The sequence below is a fragment of the Atta cephalotes genome, assembly GCF_000143395.1.
Source record: "Atta cephalotes unplaced genomic scaffold scaffold00003, whole genome shotgun sequence".
Classification (NCBI taxonomy): Eukaryota; Metazoa; Arthropoda; class Insecta; order Hymenoptera; family Formicidae; genus Atta; species Atta cephalotes.
This window is the reverse complement of record NW_012130067.1, coordinates 3,962,046-3,982,372: the sequence shown is the minus strand read 5'-3', so window position 1 is coordinate 3,982,372 and position 20,327 is coordinate 3,962,046. Positions and strand designations below refer to the sequence as shown.

The following is a 20,327-nucleotide window of genomic DNA, read 5'->3' as shown; positions in this document are numbered from 1 at the left end:
GGCCGAGATTTCGTCATCTGTTAATCATAAACTTCATATAGGCGTGAAATAAATAACATTCGAAATGTAGGTACGATGGTCCATATCGAAATGTGATTAGTATACTAACGATTGCTAGTATTCTCATCGTAGGTCTATATTTTTCGCGAATAACTACGATAATGCGCGCGCGCGCGAATTCGTTTACGATTACCTGAGTGATATTAGATCGCCAGAGTCCTCGGGAGTGTGAATCAATCACGCGATTGCTATATTGCTCGTCATGCCTATGCGCTCTTCTCCCGTTGTCAGATCGTCATTTTGGCCTCATAGCTCGATGCATGCCGAGACTAGCGACTCTGCGTTTAATTAATTAGCCGTTTGGCATCGAGAACGTTGGACCGGCCAGTCAGTTCTATACGCGCCTTATTAATTGTTGCTCTCGCTCTTGACATATGTCGAGTGATACACATCTACGCATTTCCTGCATCAAAGTGCAAAGAGCGAGTCTGCAGATCGCGTCGATACGCGAATAGCCCGTTTAGAAATGGCTGGCACAAACCCGACTTCACAATATCGGTGGCAGGAACGTGCCTGAGTCGTCGAGATTCGGATCTAAACTCGCAACGATGTCGCCGGTCGATGCATGCCTCGACGTCGCTGTCTGCGTGTTACTCGCCAGGGCGTGACTGCTCGCACTGCCGTTCAGCTTGCTCTTCACCATCAAGCCACCACCATTGTCGGTGCCGTCGGTACCTGTAGAGACCTTCTGTATATACTTGCGACCTTTATATAATCGGTACATCGTGTACGGTGGGTCCTCCATCGTCGTTGCTCGTTGTCGCGGTGCGCTCACAGTCACGCTCACTGTCTGTGGAGCGTGTGCGGATTCCCGTGGCGTTTCGACGCTCGTTGTCGTCGTATTCGCGCTTGCGTTCACTGTCGATGAAGTTATCGCCGATGAAGAGGAGCTCATGTGCGAAGACGACGACGAAGTCAACCACTCGTGACGTATCGCCTCGTCGGGGGTCATACGCTTCTTTGGATCCCACCTAATAGTATTAATTATGTATAAAGTTTACAAATAGGGAATTTGTAAGATTCAAGATTAAAAAACTGCTTTGTGGAGCAGCCCTCTCTTAGTAACCCTCCGACAACAATGTTGGACTTTAAAGACATAGCCGATTTTTTTATTATGAATTCTGATAAATTTAAATTTTAAAAAATAAGTAAAATACAATCCTTCTGATAGTAAACATTTATTGTTAAAGTTTTCACATTTAAAAATTTTTTCAAATTCTTATACAGTCCGGAGCAATGCGAAAATCTATACTAATTCACCCAAATTATGAACAAAGGATGAAAATTTCACATTGCAACGAAAGGTTAATTATTATGAAAATAATAATTTTCCACCTTTTAGGTTTCCATAAAATTATTCATCAAGTAAAAACTTTTCAAAGATATAAATCGATTTCGTCGATGCATAATAGATTTTTCGAATAATAAATCCACGCCAGAATATAATACAGCATATTGCAAAGAACTTACTCGAGGCATCTGCTAACGAAGTTTACGAAGAGCATGTCGGAGCACCGAAGCGCCATTGAGAGGTTCTTGCTACCTGCCCATCTCTTCTTGCCCTTGCTGTTTGTCACGCATCGCGGACTTCCCTTCTGATCTGCAATTATTTTAAACCCGGTTCTTTGAGTATTATGCGCGCCCTCTTCTATTTTTAGTGAGGACTCTTGCGGTCTTCCCAGAGTTTCCAGTACTCGTGGATATTAATAACTTACCGAAGAAGAGCCTGCGACGAGAGGCATGATTGATAATGTGCTCCGGTGGCAGACCGAGGACCTCCATTATACAGGCAAGTTGCTCTATTTCATCCTCGCCCGGAAACAGCGGATACCCTGTGTACAGCTCGGCTAAGATACAACCCAGACTCCACATATCGATCGGTGGACCATAGGTAAGACCGAGAATCACTTCCGGACTCCTGTAGAACCTCGACTGTATATACGTGTAAACGCGTTGGTGGCTATAACACGACGAGCCGAAATCGATGACTTTAATCGAGCTGCTCCCCCGTTGTTTCAACAGCACATTTTCCTGTAACAATGAGACAATATATATGAGATATGATACATTCTGGATTAACGAGAATAAAAGATGACTGTGAGAGCTCTTCTTGATGTTACTCACCGGTTTCAAATCGCAGTGAATGATGTTTTCTCGGTAGAGCAGTCTCAGGCAACTAATTAGAGAGTTGGCGAAACGGCGAATCAAGCTCAGGCTGAATCCTTGATAATTATTCTTTTTGATTAGCTCGTACAAGTTCAAGCTATAATGCAAATTTGATTTGTTCGTTTAATAAATTCTCGCAGGTGAAAATCCGACTCTGTTTTTATCTCACTTGATCGCTCACCTCATTAATTCGAAACTGATGCACAGATGATTCCTGAAGTAAAAATATTCTAGCATGTGTATCACATTGTGCTGCGAGTTCATCTCTAAATCTTTCTTTCTGAGATGTTCCAAGATTCTCACTTCGATGAGAGCTTGGTGATGGAATCTCTTCTTGTTTCTGTAAAGAACAAGTGAAAGCCGTGATGTTTAAATACAAAAAAATGACGCGATGCGCTCGGAAAGCGGACACGATCGGAAAAATGGATGTATCGGAACATTATTCATTGCGGACGCGCCAAGTTTTTTTTTTTCCGATCGTAACTCACGATCTGAGTCATCGCGCGAGATGAGTGTACCGTTTCCACATACCTGATAATCTTGATGGCGATATGCTGTCCCGTTTTGTGATCCAGCGCTCGGATCACCTGACCGAAACTTCCCTTACCGATCACCTCCAGGATCTCGTATCTGAGTGCACACAAGTTTTCAATACTTTACACACGAGTAAACAACGTGGACAAGCGGGAATGTAAAAAAGGCGAGAAGAAGAGCGCGCTTGTATGATTGCTGATTCTGTTAAACGTGTAGCTCATTCACGCGAAGAGAAAATTCGTTGACGAGTATTTTTACTTATAGTTTTGCAATTTGTGCATGTTTAGATATATACAACTATACGCACAGCTATCAACTGCAATTTCTCCTCTCGAGAATAACAACACGTGGAATGCAAGTACGTGTGATTGCGAGATTCCATTGCTAGCTATAGCGGTCTAGCTAGTTATATTCGGCGAAATAAACATCGAGCGCGAGTGGCGACAACATTAGAATAGAAGAGGGAAAATTGTGTTGAAGTTTGACGAAAGAGGACAAACGGGTGACACCCACCTATAAGAGATATGATCGTGCAGGACTTTGTTGTAACTGCCGTTTTCATCGTCGTAACCGCCGTTCTGGGAGGAGACCTCCTCGCCATGGATTTTGTGAGCCGACAAACCCAGGTACCAAATCTCCGAATACTTCTCGATCTCGGCGCGTTCGAATTCCGTCAATCTGGAGCCGTAATACTTCACCGCCTCCTGGGGCGTCATGGGCAGTCTTCCAGCTATTTTTTCCACGAAGAAAAACACATGAGGCCGGCTGCGTACTTCAGGGAGTCCGCGAGAGTTATGTAAGTCTCTGATGACTTATAAATTCTTTTTTCGCTACCAGCGGAACGTCTTTGCCAACGCATATCGTATAAGCCTGTCCAATTTGAGAAAAACGCAAAGTGGTCGACGCAAAAAATTCAATGTGGATAAGATTTCGAGGATTGTAAAATGTTGATACGCATCTGAGTGACGCTTATCAACACTTTAGTTTCTAAAATGTTACATTGATTTTTTTTTTGCGTCGATGGCTTTATGTTTTGGTTCCGGAGCTCAAATTGGACAAGATATAAAGCTGATATACCCTGATATAACCTGATATAAAGCTTTCTTTTGGTCTGTTTTCTATTCCTGCACTAGTCTCTTTCTCGCTTTCGACAAATATCAAACATATACCTATTTCACTTTAAATTCCAAAAGTGTACACTGGTTCAGCCACAGAAAACAGATCTTCTAATTAATTTCGGCTACAGAAATTAACGCTCAATTTCAAATAAATAATATTTACAGCTTCCTAATTGCAAAGCAAGGTTTAAAAAGAATGATCTAAAAAGGAGCAATACAAGGTGTAATGTCATAAAAATGTATAATTACTTTTTTTACTATTAAATTAAAACAATACGTTTCGACCGATACTTAATTTTTTCTCATCAGTTATTTTAAATTATAAACTAAAAAGTTGCAATATAAATATATAATAACTGATGAAGACCAAGTATGGATCGAAACATATTTTTTTGATTTAATAATAGAGATATGCATTTTTACTATATCTTGCATTGCTCTTTCTCGTTCGTTTCGTTTTTTTTTAAACAATACATTCAATTTCTATTAAACCGTGTTTTATTAAAACTGTATTTATTTGTTCATCAAGTAAATCGAGAACCGCTTTTCCCAGAAGTATGAATAACATCTCTCATATATGCCGTAATCCTATATTGCCTGCAATTCACGTCAACGTAACAGCGCATTCCGCATGCTCAAATGCGTATCCGCGGCGTCTTAAATACGCAATTCGGTCGATGATGTATTAAATGATAGCTCGGCACGACCAGCACGTTTCCCCACACTAGGGCCGTATATGGTATCGCGATTTTCACGTAATCATAGAGTTCTCACGTACCGTATACTTCGGGGGAAGTTGCGCTGATGGGTTCATGCAGCGGCATATTGTGAATGTTGTTGCTCGTGCTGTTAGAATTGTTCGCATTATTGTTATCCGTCTTGTCCACTCGCGTCGGCTTGCTGTTGAAAAAAGACGGCAGTTTCTGAAACAGACGAAAGGCCTTTTCTTTACATACGAGTTATGAAAATTTATAACGCCGACATTTAAACAAAACTCGAGCTCGCAAATTTATCTGTCCACGTTGCAATGACTTGATTTTTTAAAGTAAAGTACGTAACATTTAGTTTCTCAAGAAGAAGGATATTCGCCATAGTTCCAGCATCAAATTTCAACAAAAAAATAAAACTGATCAAATGGCGCGTGTTGAGAGTAAATATTGAATTTTCAGGGGAATGCGGAGAGAATATATTCAATTAATTTTTAAGAGGCACATCTCCGAATTCAAAAGAAAGTTTGGCTTTTTACGCAAACCTTTTCAGAGATCCCCTACATACTGTATCAATTGTAGTACATCGAACGCATCCTTCTCGAAGAAACGTACCTTCTCCACCGCAATTTTATCGACGTGAGGAAATAACACCGCAATTACCGACTCATCAATTTTCGCGTTAAAATTGCCCGAATCGCTTCCGTGACGATCGAAGCTTTTTTTTGCATCGTGAAAGTGGCGCGGTATGGATCTCTTAAAGAAAGTGGCACGCATGATGAATGCGCATCGGCGTATCCACGTGTACGTACGCGTGTACGACTGTGTGATGTACTGACCCCCGATTTAACAAGTTTAACGACACCGAGAAGTGACCCGGACAATTATTTCTTCACTGCCGAGAGAGCCATTAAAAATTACGTTTCGTCGGCGGAGCGATGTCTTTCCGTACCAACAGTCAAGGGCAGTCACCGATCGTGAATGCACCTCGAATGACAATCAGGCCTACTGTTGTTCTCAGTTCGCGTCGGAGTTTCCAGCCTTTCATTAGATTTCCTCGCGCGTCTTTCCGCCGATGTTAAATAAATATTTATAACTGAACGCCGGTAATCGATTTCGGGTGTCGTTGCTAACTTTTAGTGTCCAACATATCATGAAGTATAATATATATTTATGGAGAAAATATCCCGACATAAGTCAGCGGAACGTGTTTAATGGCGAAGCGATAAATTATCGCGACAACTTGTAAAAGTCTTCTTGACGTCTTCTTGGCGTAGATTAAAACACCTTTTGAATTTACTGTATTCTATACTGATAATCAAATAAATAATATCCGAGAATCATATAAATATTTCATTTGAGACGATATAAAATTTCTTTCCTTTTTTCTCATTAATTTTGCACAAACATAATATCAAGAAAAATAACCAGTTTATTTATTCCAATGAAATTATGCGAGAGGATATATGCGTTTATTTTCAATCTTTGATTCGAGTATCTTGGAAACAGACACCTTGCCAAGGTGGATATCCTCGCTCTAGATGTAGCACTGTTAACAATATTTATGCGTGACGCTATGAGAAAGTATCGAAGTGGCGACTGCACTTCGTATGAATATTCAATGGCTCCGCATATCGCTTCGCGTATTACTGACATTTACCTTCGACGTACAGCATCGCGAAATAATTTTTCATACGTAAAATATTCGTATTGGAATACCAAGAGTTCTCTTCAGCGCATTTGACGTAATGATCGCTGTATCCTAATTAATGTCGATTATTCTAAACGGATCTCTTCGCTAGAGTTTGATTTACTACGAAATTATAACAAAGAATGACGCGATTTGGCGCCAATTGATCAGGCTGGCGGCAATTAAGGTCAAGCGAATGTTGGCATAAATTTCTATTAAAGGGTCGCCAGACGATCCACAAATGCTCTCACTCGTCCTTGTTGCCTTCTAGTTCTACATCGCATTATGTCTACGCAATCGATCGTTCGCGATAGAACTTCATCGACCGAAACGATTCTAGAATCTTGATTCTAGAATCTGAATATAAATTTGAAAATGATTTTGTTAAACCATCAAAATAATATTCTGTTTAAAATTCCAAACTACACTATTAGATATAAAGGAACAATAGTAACTCCAACCCTTAAGTTAAAAATAACATTTTATTATTTTTAACTTTTACATGTGTCAAAATGTAAATGTCAATACATTTCAGTTAGTTTCAAAGTAAACAACGTTCACATTAATGCACTTAGTAAATAATAGCACTTAGTAAATAATAAAGTAAATTTCAGTCTTTAATACATTTTCTGGAGTTAAATTATTTAATATGGATTATTTGTCTCATTTTTCGATAAATTTTAGCTTACTGTCTTATCCTCTTATTCTCTTATGCTCTTACTTTTTTGTTTATCTATGCTCTCTTGTTTATGTATGGTAATTTACATATTAGATAAACAAAAGAGTACAAGCATAAGAGATGCTTTCACTCTTTTGTTTATCTAATATGTAAATTATCACATAATTTATCTGAAGATGTGGAACGATTGACCCTATCTTCATTGTTTCAGTTTTACTTAAATTAATGCCAATAATATAAACACAATGGCGATCTAGATTGAAAAGACTCAAATTGGATATAGTTTAAAATTATGAATTTAATGTAGTTGTTAAAATATAAACATATATTTTGCAGCATTGTTCGTCCTTCATTTTCACGATCCAGAAAAATAATTTTCAAATTTGTATCCAGCAAAATAGTTCTTTCTATAATTGTAACGCGGATTAATCGGACGATTTTCACATCGTCCGACATAGCATCGTCATAGTACAGACGTGATTTCTGTTTCATTAATTTTGTGCGCGGTGAAATCCCCAGATTCCAATTAAAATACGAATCTGAGAATTGATATCGACGACCGGCGGCTCTCTCGTCTGACCTAGTGTAATGAAAAATTATTATCGCCCGTTGTGCATAGCTCGGATCGGCGATACGCGGATGCATTTCACGCGGGGTGAGAGGGAGATGAGAGGACAGCGACATAAATAAAAAGTCGCGAGTGAATAACCATGCGATCCGGAGGCCGCTCATATAAATTGTAATCTTATGTTTACCTCGCCCCGCTTATACCAGTCTCTCACTCTCATCCTCTCTCTCCCTTCCTCTCTTTTTCTCGATGTACCTGATCGATCGCAGTCTCTCTTTCGTGTCTCCCCCCCCCTCCCTCTCTCTCTATCGACCAACGGAGGCTGTTCGCCGCTGAGGCTCAATGCGGCGGATCGAGGCACGCTTAACGCACGCATAAATAACATGCACGAATCGCCAAGACTCACGTAATGAATTGACCACGTCAGCCAAGTTCGTTTTGATTCTCGAAATTCGAAAATCCGGGACAAAGACAAGAAACCTGACGGGGATCAATCTCATACGAGATCTAGTCTCGCGGTTGAAAATAAATCATCGCTGAAAAAGCTTTGTGGTTTTTTTAGAAGAATACAGTATGAAAGTGAGGAACAACAGGGGAGAAATTTTCTCAAGGACGCTCGTACACGCTCGGTTTCAGCCGCCGGCCAGTAAACCGGCAATACAGTAGTATTGCCCACCGATCGCGCAGATAGTAGGCATGCACAATAACTCCCTGTGTATCCCAGTTATGTTATGCGGTTTACCTTGTGACATCTCCCAGTCGCGGCCGCCTTTCTAATGCCGCGTGCGCCAACGCGATGCTGCAGCTGTTCACCGCTGCCTCGCGATTACGTTACCCATAGCAGCCGCAGCTAAAGTACCTACGCACGTACTTTGGATACGTAGGACTTGACGTTGGCACGTGGGCGTATCGGTATCTCGGAAGCCGAGTGGAAACGTCACTCGACCATGGTGTACGCACAGAGAGGAGCTCATTAACCCGCGCGAGCGAGTTGATCTCTGGAGCGGAGCGGAGTGATCGGTGTTCCGTTACGACGTAAGAACGCCTTGAGAGCGACTTAAATGGACGCGGATACAAACATGCGGTGTATTTTCACCGCATGTTCCACGCTAATTGCGACGTATCGTATATGTTTGCGCTGCACTTTCCCCGAGTGTCGTGGATTTTTCACCTTTTTTCTCCATAAATCTGTTTCGCGCGAATGAGTTATTTAGGAAAGAACAGATCGAATCTTTAAGAAATATTGGTGTGAATTTAACACCATGCGTATCTACATAATTCTCACACTGAGAGAAAACGAAATAGTTCTGGCAATTATAAATTTGGCAACTTTTGCAATTGAAGTACCTGTAACTAGTTTTACAAACTGAAGTAGTGCTGAATGTTATAAAAATATAGTCACAGTAACAAATTGTATGCACTATTAATTGGTAGTGAAATAGTGATTCAACTACACATTGAGTAGCTACTTGAACTGCAAATAGATATAACAATTACATTTTTCTAGTTTAGACAAAAACTTTTTTTTAAATAAAAGACTATATTAGACTATATTAATTAATCATACTAATTAATCATTGTTGAGGTTACTTTAAGGAATACATTACAAACCTTTTCTCTAAAGTCACTCAACGCAAACAATACGCGGCATTATCACCGGAGGAACATAATGGAATTCAGTTTCTTCCAAAAAGAAAATCATTCAGCCACTTACAATAAAAGAAGGTTTCGAATTTGGAAGACAAAAATAAATAAGAAATGCATATACAAATTTGTAACTATGTATTGTTAAGGCTGTTTTATTACAAATTTATAGTTACTGATACGACTTTTTTCTCTGAGTACGTTGATATTAATTTTAATCAACATGGTGTAGATTTAAAATCCGCTGATTTATATCCATCGTGTTAAATTCACAGCAATATTTTTAAAGAGAACCTCAATGAGAAATACAAGTAATAAGCTCTCCTTTTTCAATTAATGCCAGACAAAATCCAACGAGATCTACATACACGATACATCTTGCGTATGTACACAGTAGCAGATTGGGTAAACAGAAATATCTCGCGCGGAAGCCACTAGATACGTGTATCAACATATCTCATCCACCCACGAATCGCGCGTGAAACTTGAAAGCATCAACTGTGTGCCTTGTTTAATTCAGCAAATACGTAGGCAAATACTCACGCGGTAGCGTTGCACTTCAAAATCACTTGCAATACGAGAGGATTATGGCACGAATGCGAATTAATGTATGCACGATATTTGCCGTTCATCGGCAAATGGCTCGAAGAACACGAGTGACTCTTTCGTTCTATTATCATAAAGGGGCACACGCGTACCGTGAACCAAACTGCACACTCGCGATTGTCGTGAATGCAACTCATTAAAACTTCCGGGCGAAGACCATTTTGGGAGGCCACGTGCGAAACAAAATTCCCGGTCGACAGTCCGGCTATTCGTAGTCCCTCGAGCGGCAAATTGTCAATTAATTCCGATTATACGCGAAATCAAGATAGCCCAGAGGGACCGACACAAACGATGCCATACGCCGTTTTACAGTCGAAAAGATTACACGCGACCTAATTTTACATTTACTTCATACAGTTTGATTTTAATTTAGAAAACAATAGAATTCGTAAAATAAATTCTTCAGCCGAACACAAAATTTAAGTGAGATACACCCAGATTTCTGTTTAAATTGAAGAAATCATTTCCTTCGTTGATTTTTTTTTAAATTAGAGTGAAAATATCTTTAAGGAAAATAAACATTTACTTGATTTCAAGAAATGATATTCAAATCAAAGAAACTTTTCTCTGAGTGTGGTTATAGAGTTTTCTTTCCAATATAGTTTTCTTTAAAGTCTTGTTCTGAAAAAGGAAAATAAAAAATATATTGTCCAAATGTCGGAAGTCTTATTTTTATATTCATCTATCTTATAAGAATATAACTAACGTAAATTTAACTGTAACATAATATACTAGTAAAAAATGTAGTACAAAATTGAAATATCTTTGAAGCGTTTCACCTAACCAACTTGCATATCTAAATTACCCACTTACAAGATTAAAGAACGTTATCTTTTCTGTAGCCATATATATAGCTCTACTTCAATTTACAGAATAGATGGATCGCGCGTATCGCGATACAAACGTAATTTCATCCGCAAATTAATGTGAATTCATTTGTACACGGAGAAAAGATATCCCAACGCAAAGTCTTCGCTAATAATTGAATGGGAATTAAATTTTGAAATTGGATAAAGATTTTTTCCGTTATCGAGATTAGCTGATTTGCAAGCAACTGTTTGAATTACTTTTCCGTCGTAAACTAGAAAGTGTTTTTGTTACAGAGATGTGTACAATTTCTTGCAAAGCGGGAAAGTGAAACAGTCTGCCAGTAAGCGTGATAAATCACCGACTAATTCGTACTTTAACGACTTAATTTCATGTGGCTATTAATAGAATCCAAAATACACGCATATATTCTAATGGGGAATCCGTAGTGAGCGATTATTTGAACAGATGCGGTTCGTAACTATGATTTGGCGCGGCATCAATTTGCGACCATCGGTGATTTATTATTTGCAAATCTTACACTTGGTCGGATACTAGCGGCCAATTATAAAACCAAGGTGTGTGAGCTGCTGTTATTTGAACGTTAAAATTTGAACTAAGCATACTTGGTCAGTCTGCTCAAATTGCCAAAGCAAATTCTGCGTTCAATGTCCCGTAAACATATATTTAGAAATATCCCGAATTAAATTGCGCCATTATTATCAACGCACCACCGAGAATTTATTGAGAGAAAGTATATTCGCGAATAAATTCTCCTGTCAAAACAACGTGCGATAAATTTCATCTGTTGAATAAAGAAGTTAAACAGACATAAAAAAAAGTTGTACATTCTATATTTATCGTGCAAATTAACCCGGATTGCGAACAGAAAAATTGAGAATTCTTTTGAAGAAACTTTCGCGTTTACGATCAAACTAAAGTCGGATGTACTCGTGCGATCCTCGGATTTACCGTTGGTATTTTAATTAACGAGATCCCGTCATGCGTTATTTCTAATGTATCCTATAATGTATCGACCTCCCTTGGTGCAATTACCGATTACCCAGAGGATTTATTATAGCATCGTCTACCGATGCTGATTCTATTAAAATACAAAATGAAAAAGAAACTGTACCACATATCCCTTCGTTCGAAAAGGTCAAATATGTGAACTTCTGGAAACTTTGATCTTTTCCGCATACTTGCTGCTTTCATTTAATTCACTTTAGTTTAAATCGAGATTATCACAAATTCCCTATCCTAAAGTTCCGTAAGTTTTCCTTGATTTTCAGACAAAATTTCATCATTTTCTGTAATACTTTCTGTAATAATACTTTGAAATTTTTTGAATTTTCGTCCCGATTTGGAAACTAATATTTTGTTGAGAATGCAATTTAATATAGCAATGTAAATTACTATTAATGCTGTTTGTATTTAACTAAGTTGATAATATTCCAAAACTACATAGACGTACGCATATTAAACTTCTTTGAAGTCAAGAATTTTAATTTTCCAAAAAATTTTGTAAAATTCGTTTGACTTTTCTCTCACTTCGTCTTAAATTTTTTTGGCATTTCCCTGATTTCCCGTTTTATAATAATCCTTATATTTAATTAACTCGCTTAGGGAATATTTTGTGTTAATTAAGAGCATAAAAGCGCGAAAATGCGAAACGTGCCGATCGAATGAGTGAAAGCGTATAATATCATTTGCGTTTTCCTATTTCTCTCTTTATCTATAATTTCTCTCCATCACTCGAACACGCGCGGTTCCGCCCTAGAAGCGTTCCAAAGAAGATCCTGAATGATATCCTACAACACTATTATTGACACACTTGCCAAACCAATCCTGCAGACTGTTGTCGATTGTCGTCGTCATGGACTCGCTTCGGTCGTCTCAATCGAAAGTTATAGACACACCTACGCATATGCGTGTGCTGCACATCTTGGCCGGGATTGCGTAAGAGTTATACATAGCCGATCGCTTCCTTTCTGAACGGCAAAAAGAGCACGACTAACCAACCGGTATTTTCACTGGTATTCGCGCGAACTCGCGCGGATGTATTCCAGGTAAATTTCATAATTACGTAACGGAGTCGATGATAAAAACACACGTAGGATGCGATTGGCAGATTTCTCCCTGGAATTACTAGAGATTATGCTGCTGTTTGGTCGATAGAGCCGGGATTGATTGTGGCATTAACGTGATGGTAGAGCTTCTAATAATCAATGACTCGTGAAACGAGAGTCCGGGGTGGCTTGTAATTGCGCACTTCTGGCTTTTCAAATTCGTAAGAAATAATCAAGCACGTTACCGCACGCGTATAGGTGCACTATCCGCTATTACACAACACCTCTCTGGAGGATATCGATGTATTGCACTTCAACGGAAGACAGATTTCTAAGAAACTATTTTATCTGCTTCGATATCTCTTGTGTCGAATTATGTTCGATGCGAGTTATTTATATGTAGAAGCGTATTTGTTATAGAGGCAACTTGATAAGAGGAATCATTGTGTTCAGATATAATATCGGAAAGATTATCAAAAATTATAAAAAGCGTTTTCATTTCTAATGAAAACTTACAAATTAAGTCCATGGCTATATAAAAAAAACGTAAGATAGTAAGACGTATACTGTTAAATCATGTCAAATTATATCCAATGAGTTATCTTTAATCATCTCTATAAGTCACTGTGCTTATGTCATTAATTTAACTAAAAAAACAGTAGAATTAAACAATTTAATTCAAGAAAATGTATTAAATTTGATTCAAATTTAGTTTATTATTTACTAAATGTATATATGTTAATATAGACGTTGTTTACTTTGAAATTGACGAAAGAAATGGATTGATTTACATTCTGATATGAAAAGTTAAACAAAATGTTAATCAATTCAAGAGACTGAGATGCCGTTACTCTTTTAATATCTAATAGTAAGATTATTATTGTCTTACGTTCTCTATTGTGATTGGCCAATTTATTTACAGCTTACGATTTATTGCCTTACGTTTTTCTATGTGTTTCAGTCCTTCAGGAAAGAAAACGCAAATTGCACAGGAAACATAAATGAGCGTCAATGTAATCTGTGCGATGGACAACAATCATCCTTTTCAAACACAGTGGATTAATAAAGTACGTTTATTGAGATACATCTCTGTAGATATTAGTTATTGCGTTGATGAAACAAACATACGCATTTGATCGCATATGGATAACGTTCCAATGAACATCAACCGTCAGTGTACAAATCCTCCGAAATTCACGGTTTCATGTGCAGATAAATAGTAACATGATTTATTCATGAAAAATCGAAATACGGTTGAAATACCGGAACCGACGTGAAGCATAAATTGGAACAAAAGTTTTGTAAGGCGAGAAAGACAACGGCAGAAAAAGGCTCTCTCGAGAGATGGAAAACACGGCCACGGCGCCGATATTTATGCGGCCTATAAATTTATTTATACGATGCTGTTTTATTATTTTAAGTGATTCCGGACGAGATCGCCCAAATCGCCTGGCGATTCCACATTTATGGATGAAGATCAGAAATTTCTCCAGGAAAATAACAATGACGCCGGGGAGATCGGGAACTACGGAAACGATAACGCTTCGATGCGCATCTTATACGATGAAACTGACCTCAAATAAAACCTGCTAGAAAACATCTCGGACTCGCAGAGGCCTCGCTTCTTTTTACGCGTACTCGCGGCGCGCGTTTCAAATAATAAACTGGTTTCAGAGTTCCGGCTCTCCGTCCTTCTTGGCGACGTGGACGAGCTGAGGATTGGCACGAGACGAGACGAGACAAGACGAGACAAGACGAGACAAGACGAGACGAGAACACCTTAATAAGGCAACGAAACCTTTTCATACGTACATGGCAGCGACTAGACCAAGCGGGCGTTTCCTTTTTTCACATCCTTTTTTCACATCCTTTTTTCAATTTCCAAGTGTTCTACCTTGAATATCTATAAATGATTTATAAAGAATACATCTCCCGATACATACAGTCATCGAAACCGGTATTTCGAGAGATATGATTTTAATACAAGATTGGAGACCATGTACCCCATTTCTTCTGGCCTGCCCTACTTTTATCTTCGTGATCGATGGCGAATGATCCGTTCGCGAGGGACAACGAATCCTTCATTCGTTATGTTCGTGAAATCCAAGAAGGCCTTTATTACGATTTTTCCCGTGCGCTTTACTCGCAGACAATAGAAACTGGAAAGACAATCGAGCGTCAAGCCTGTGCCTTTCATTGCTTAACAACTTCTGCGTATTGAAATTCAATCGCGCGCCGTACCACATTGAGAATACCTTTGTTGTTCACGTCGTAGGCCGTGGCGACACAATTTCCGCCTCGGAGCAAAGATTTGACCGAATGTTGAACTCCCGTTTCCTCATCTTCGCCGTCTTCGAACGGCAACAAATGATCGGGAAGCAATTATTTCGCTGGGTTATTACCTGTCGCCCCTGTCAAGAATTTCTCATTTGGCAAATCTTTTATTTACAATTATAGAAAATGCTTACGTTGTCTCACATTACAAAAAGAAATAAGATATGCTCTCTAACAGAAGGTTTAATACTTTTAAGATTATAATACTTTTAGATTAATTAATACTTTTAAATAATGGCAAAATTACCAATTAACGTGTTATTGTGCTGTAAAATGCTGAAGTGGTAATTAACTTCTTCATACCCTGAGCATGAAATTTGAAGACATCTGTTTATGAAATTATTTAGTTAGGAGTTAAATATGTAATTTGATAAATCAGGAAAGTTTTAAAAGGAAATATAAAAAATAAGTTGAATTTTGGTAAAAAAATTTTTTAAATATAATTTTATTAAAATGAGACGTGGAGGGATTAACAGAATGCATATTTTTCGCGTGGAGCGGATTTTTCGTGTGGAATGACTAATATCTTTATATTTTTGTTCACGCGTCAATTCGAGAAACTTGGGCGAATGTAACCGGATGCGGACTACGATCTCGCGAAGGAAAAGTCGCACACGGCCTTCTTGTATATGTGAACGCGTCACGTGTTTGGGACGCACACGTGTGATGCGGTTACCGGATTCAGCGAAGTGTCGCCGTTTTGTTGACGTTGCTACTGACATGTACGACACTCACGTGAGCGACGCACAAGTACACGAGTGTTGGTCACACGATATAGTCCGAAACGAGCTTTCTCTGTTGCCACTCTCTTGGCGCCCTTCTGGATTGCCGAAGTCTCGTGAAGAGTGGTTTATGCGAGAACACGAGATCGAGAAGGCACAGCTGCAAGAAGAAGCCAGCTGGAGAATGGACCGGAAAGTTTTATGAACGACCCATGCCGAAAAAGAAACGGGAAAAGAAATGATCAAATCTCCTTCACGTCGAAGGAGATGCCTCTCAAATGTTTTCCTGCATGTGCTCCAACACACCTGCAATTATGACCTTAATGTTTTCCGAGGTCTATGCGGAGGTTCTTCCTTGGCAATTGTTTACGCAGCTAGGAAATGTTTATTAAATAAGAATTCTTATGCAAATGTTCAATTTACATGTTTAGCCGCAAACCATTATCGGTACAAGTGATTTCTTCGACGTGACTACTGTATTACAAAGTAATTGCAAAGAAAAGTTCGAGACCTGATACTTTTCCCGATATTAATCTACGCATAACTAAGATCTTATTACTTGATATTAATTACTTGAATCTAATCTTGATAGTAGATCGCAATATAATTATTCTCAAGGTTCAAATGATCGTTTTATACGATAATACTCGCATAGCATTTTAATCAGCGCTAAATCTGTTTAGCTGTAGTCGAAAAGTTGATTTATAAGCGATTTATATCGAGATGATACGTAACGATTGCAAACAATGATTCGCCTAAGTCTGTAAGAAATATAGAGCCAAGGCTGGTTGCCTTGACACACAACGGAACACTCAACCTCAGAAACCGGAAAACACTAATCGTCCAGTCTCAACGATGCATTTTGCAACGGCACCTTGGAACAATTGCAACTGAAAAACTGCAACCGCATCGTGACAATTATTTTTCTTATTTAAATATAACATCGAACATATATGTTCAGTGTTATGAAAGCACGCTAGCGGGACAATTAGTAAGTGCTTCTGAACAGGAAAAAAAATTGACTTCTACATATTGCAAATATGTACTCGTATATAATTATACAACTGTTATTGCTACGCGATAAAAACATGAGAAGAAGTTTTGGTTCAAATTGGCTAAATCTACGATATTTCGTAGATTATAAGATGCGATTCGAAAATCTCCATAAGAATGGATAAATTTTGTTATAGCAATTTGTTGCTATTCTGAACCTAATCAGATTGAAAAGTATGTATTTTCATCTAAACTATTCATTTTTGTGACTATGTTTTTAAGCATATAATAATAAGATGAATTAATTAGTATAAAGAAAAACACATGATTGTTTTCAGAAAGAGATATGTAGTTGCATATTGCAAATTGCATTTTTTTTTAAAAAGCAATTATGTTTTTTTTTATATCATCAATTCATCTCATTATTTTATGCATAATAGTTAAGATACCGTTATCAATAAAATAATAGTTCGGTAGATAAAAATGCTTTTTATCTCAATCTTATTCAAATAGAACTTTCAAATGATATTACAGTAAAATCTATCCATATTTTATGGTCGTGCCTAGAAAAACTTTTCATCAGCCTCTCATAATCTACAATCACCAATCAAACTGAAGTCACTTTTCTCATATAATTAATGCAAAGTCATTTTATTTATTTTAAGAGTATAAAATCCGATTTGAAATAAACGTGCGTCTAAAAAGATAAAAAATAATCTTCCATCGCTCGCAAATTATATTATTGCCTGTATTATTTGCGACGCGTAAAAAAATTGGAAATGATCTCTGATAAATGCAAACAGATGTGCAAGCGATCGTTGAGGCGCGCCATCCATCACCCATCATCACAGAGAGTTTTTAATTTTAGGTATGACAGGTATAATATAGACAATAGGGAAAACACACACACACACACTGCACAATAGCATGTACAATTCTCACGCAGCGTGTACCGCAGCGTGTACGCATCGTGCGTTTGACGAGTTCGATGCGTCAATATGCGAAAAAATGCACGCTTGGCGACGCATATTTTCATGAGACTTTTTGGATACTGTGTCAGCTGTTCCGCAATGATCATCTACAATAGCGCGGATAGCTTTCGAAAGGTTTTGACGTTCCAGACGCCGCATTGTGGAAGGACTTCGCGATTTCATCGCGTGAGCATCGCGATTTAATAATGAATGATCACTTCAAGGAGAAACGTATCCAAGAAAGGAACGCATTGCGCGTCGAATATCATCCTTCGAGATAAAACTATGATCTAAAGCAAATGAATTGAGCATTTGACGATGAATACTGCAAAGATACGGTGTATCAATTAGTTATTTCATTGAAGTTATTAATATGTATTCTCGACAGATCGCGACTTTTGTCGTAAAAATATCGTACACAATAAAATAGTAATACATAGATTAGTAAAATCATGCTTAGCACGTTTTCAAGTAATAAGCAATTGGTACTCGTCAACTCAAACTTGTCTTTATCGTACGATTCATTAAAAGTTTTCTCATTACTGAGTTAGAAATTATCACAAACGAGTTGCTAAGTGAAAAAAACTTCCCGTATTGATCATATTGATATATCGAACTCATCAATTTTACCCGTTCTAAAAGAAAAACATAAGATTTATTAAAAATCTATCAGATAAGCGTGGAGCAAAATAAATTTTCAATCGTAGACTGCGCGCCGTAAATCGCGTGCAGCGTATAAGATCATTCGATTTCGAATCGTCGAAATGTGTGTTATAGGAGGTTTACTTTTAATTTCACAAGTATACAATGATAACAGTTCTCTCCTCCTCAGAGATACGTTTAGATCCGCACCAGTGTATTCTCCAGATATCATGTTCCTCGTCTAATATTCGGTGAACAATAAGGATAAAATGATACCTGTATCTTGGTTCTGTAACTTTTAACGACAGTTAGAGTTGATATCATTATGTTGTCGTTGTGTAGATATTATGATAAATAAATGCCTAACGACAACAACGATATCCAAAAGATATGAACCGCGTCGTCCGTATCTAAATAGTATATCTAATGTGGTCAACAAAAATGAAAGAAAGGGAGCGTGAAGACAGCCATCTCCCTCTCTTTCTAACATTATATTGAATAAAAAGAGACAGAAATTAATCGTCCCAATTCTCATTTTTGTCGACCAATTGTACATACGCGTTAAAGAAAAAGTGTTTTAAGACATATAAATATTTTTATTCCTGTCTCCATTTTTTTTCAAACACACTTAGGCTCGTTTCTAATATAGATTAACTTAATCTCGATTCAACTTACTCTTCATTTTTTTCTTATTCTTAAAAGATGAAGAGTTAATTGAACCGAGATTAAAATTACACCGCATTGGTAGAAACAGGCGTTAAAGATGCTTTAATGTTAAACTTTTTCAATAAACAAAACACTATGTATTTGGATTTAAAACACTAACGTTCAAAGATGTTTTAAACATTTTAAACACTGTACTTTTTAATGTAGATTGCGCAATTAATGCTCCTATGTCTTTGACAATTAGATCAAATAATCGTTAAAAGTTACAGAATCGAAGCAGTGGATGGAATTCGGGTGGGAATCTGCATGAATATAGCCCAGGGTATTCATTGCGACGACGAAATCCGATTATAGGAATGAATTGATAGCGCTATGCGTTCGTGAGAGATAAGGCATGCGCGCTGTTCTAATAGAAGACCTCGAAATTCCAAGCGTATTACCAGCGATTGATGTACGCGTATCTCGTTAACATTCACGCGCATATGTTGTGCTGTCTCGTACGACTCGCTGCACACGAAGATGCATGCCACGTATATACAAGCGTATTTATATGTTACACGTTACGCACGACTTTATGGCGGAAGTCACGTGACACACGCTCACACGGCCCACCGGAAATGACCATCGATCGACAGACGAACGTCTGCGGGGTTCTATTATATAAGAGAAAGAAACGCGTCGCCGCGTAATGACAGCCCTGACTTATTATCAGCCTTTAACGATCGAGAATCGACGGCGAATCGTCAGAACGGTTCCATTAACCCCCGGATGATCCCTTCGATGCTAACGGGACACGCGTGACCCGAACGTTTCTTCAATGCAAGATGGAACGATATTAATACCAACGGCCAACGGCTACTCCTGGTTCTTGTCGTGTTCTTCTTGTTCTCTGATACTGGGAACGATAGCTGCAGCTATCGCGCATACTATGAACTCCGTGATCGCGATAGGTTATAATTAACGCCACGAGAAGTTATAGTTTTTTTGGAATTACGATGCAGTCGGATATAATCGTGATAAATTTGTCGATCAAAACTCTCTTCTCTCTTCTCTTGGAAATGATTCTCACGTGATCTACGATGATTCGATAAATTTAACAAGCTAATTCCTTTGGAAAATAAGAGATTTTAGTAAAACAATCAGTTTTAGAAAGTCAGACTGCAGTTCATGTGTGTGTTAATATGAACCACGAGAACTAGAAAAGAAATCGCAATATTTCTCCACAACAAAGTTTCGACAGCATAAATAAATTATTACGATGTGTATATATATATATATATATATATATATANATATATATATATATATATATAGTAAGTAANAATATACTATACTATATATNTNTNTATAT

The 20,327-nt window shown here is 38.0% G+C and overlaps 1 protein-coding gene across 1 annotated transcript in view; it reads right to left on the bottom strand.

The window, feature by feature from the left end:
- Positions 1-547: 547 nt before the first annotated feature.
- The window catches only part of LOC105625563 (probable serine/threonine-protein kinase dyrk2), a 119,854-nt gene continuing 100,074 nt past the window's right edge, over positions 548-20,327 (bottom strand). The window contains exons 4-11 of the mRNA XM_012206886.1: positions 4,657-4,801; positions 3,274-3,490; positions 2,758-2,856; positions 2,408-2,566; positions 2,185-2,323; positions 1,776-2,091; positions 1,531-1,660; positions 548-1,031 (exon numbers count right to left, since the gene is read on the bottom strand). Coding sequence (XP_012062276.1) covers positions 548-1,031; positions 1,531-1,660; positions 1,776-2,091; positions 2,185-2,323; positions 2,408-2,566; positions 2,758-2,856; positions 3,274-3,490; positions 4,657-4,801 — 1,689 coding nt within the window. The remainder of the gene's footprint in view (positions 1,032-1,530; positions 1,661-1,775; positions 2,092-2,184; positions 2,324-2,407; positions 2,567-2,757; positions 2,857-3,273; positions 3,491-4,656; positions 4,802-20,327) is intronic.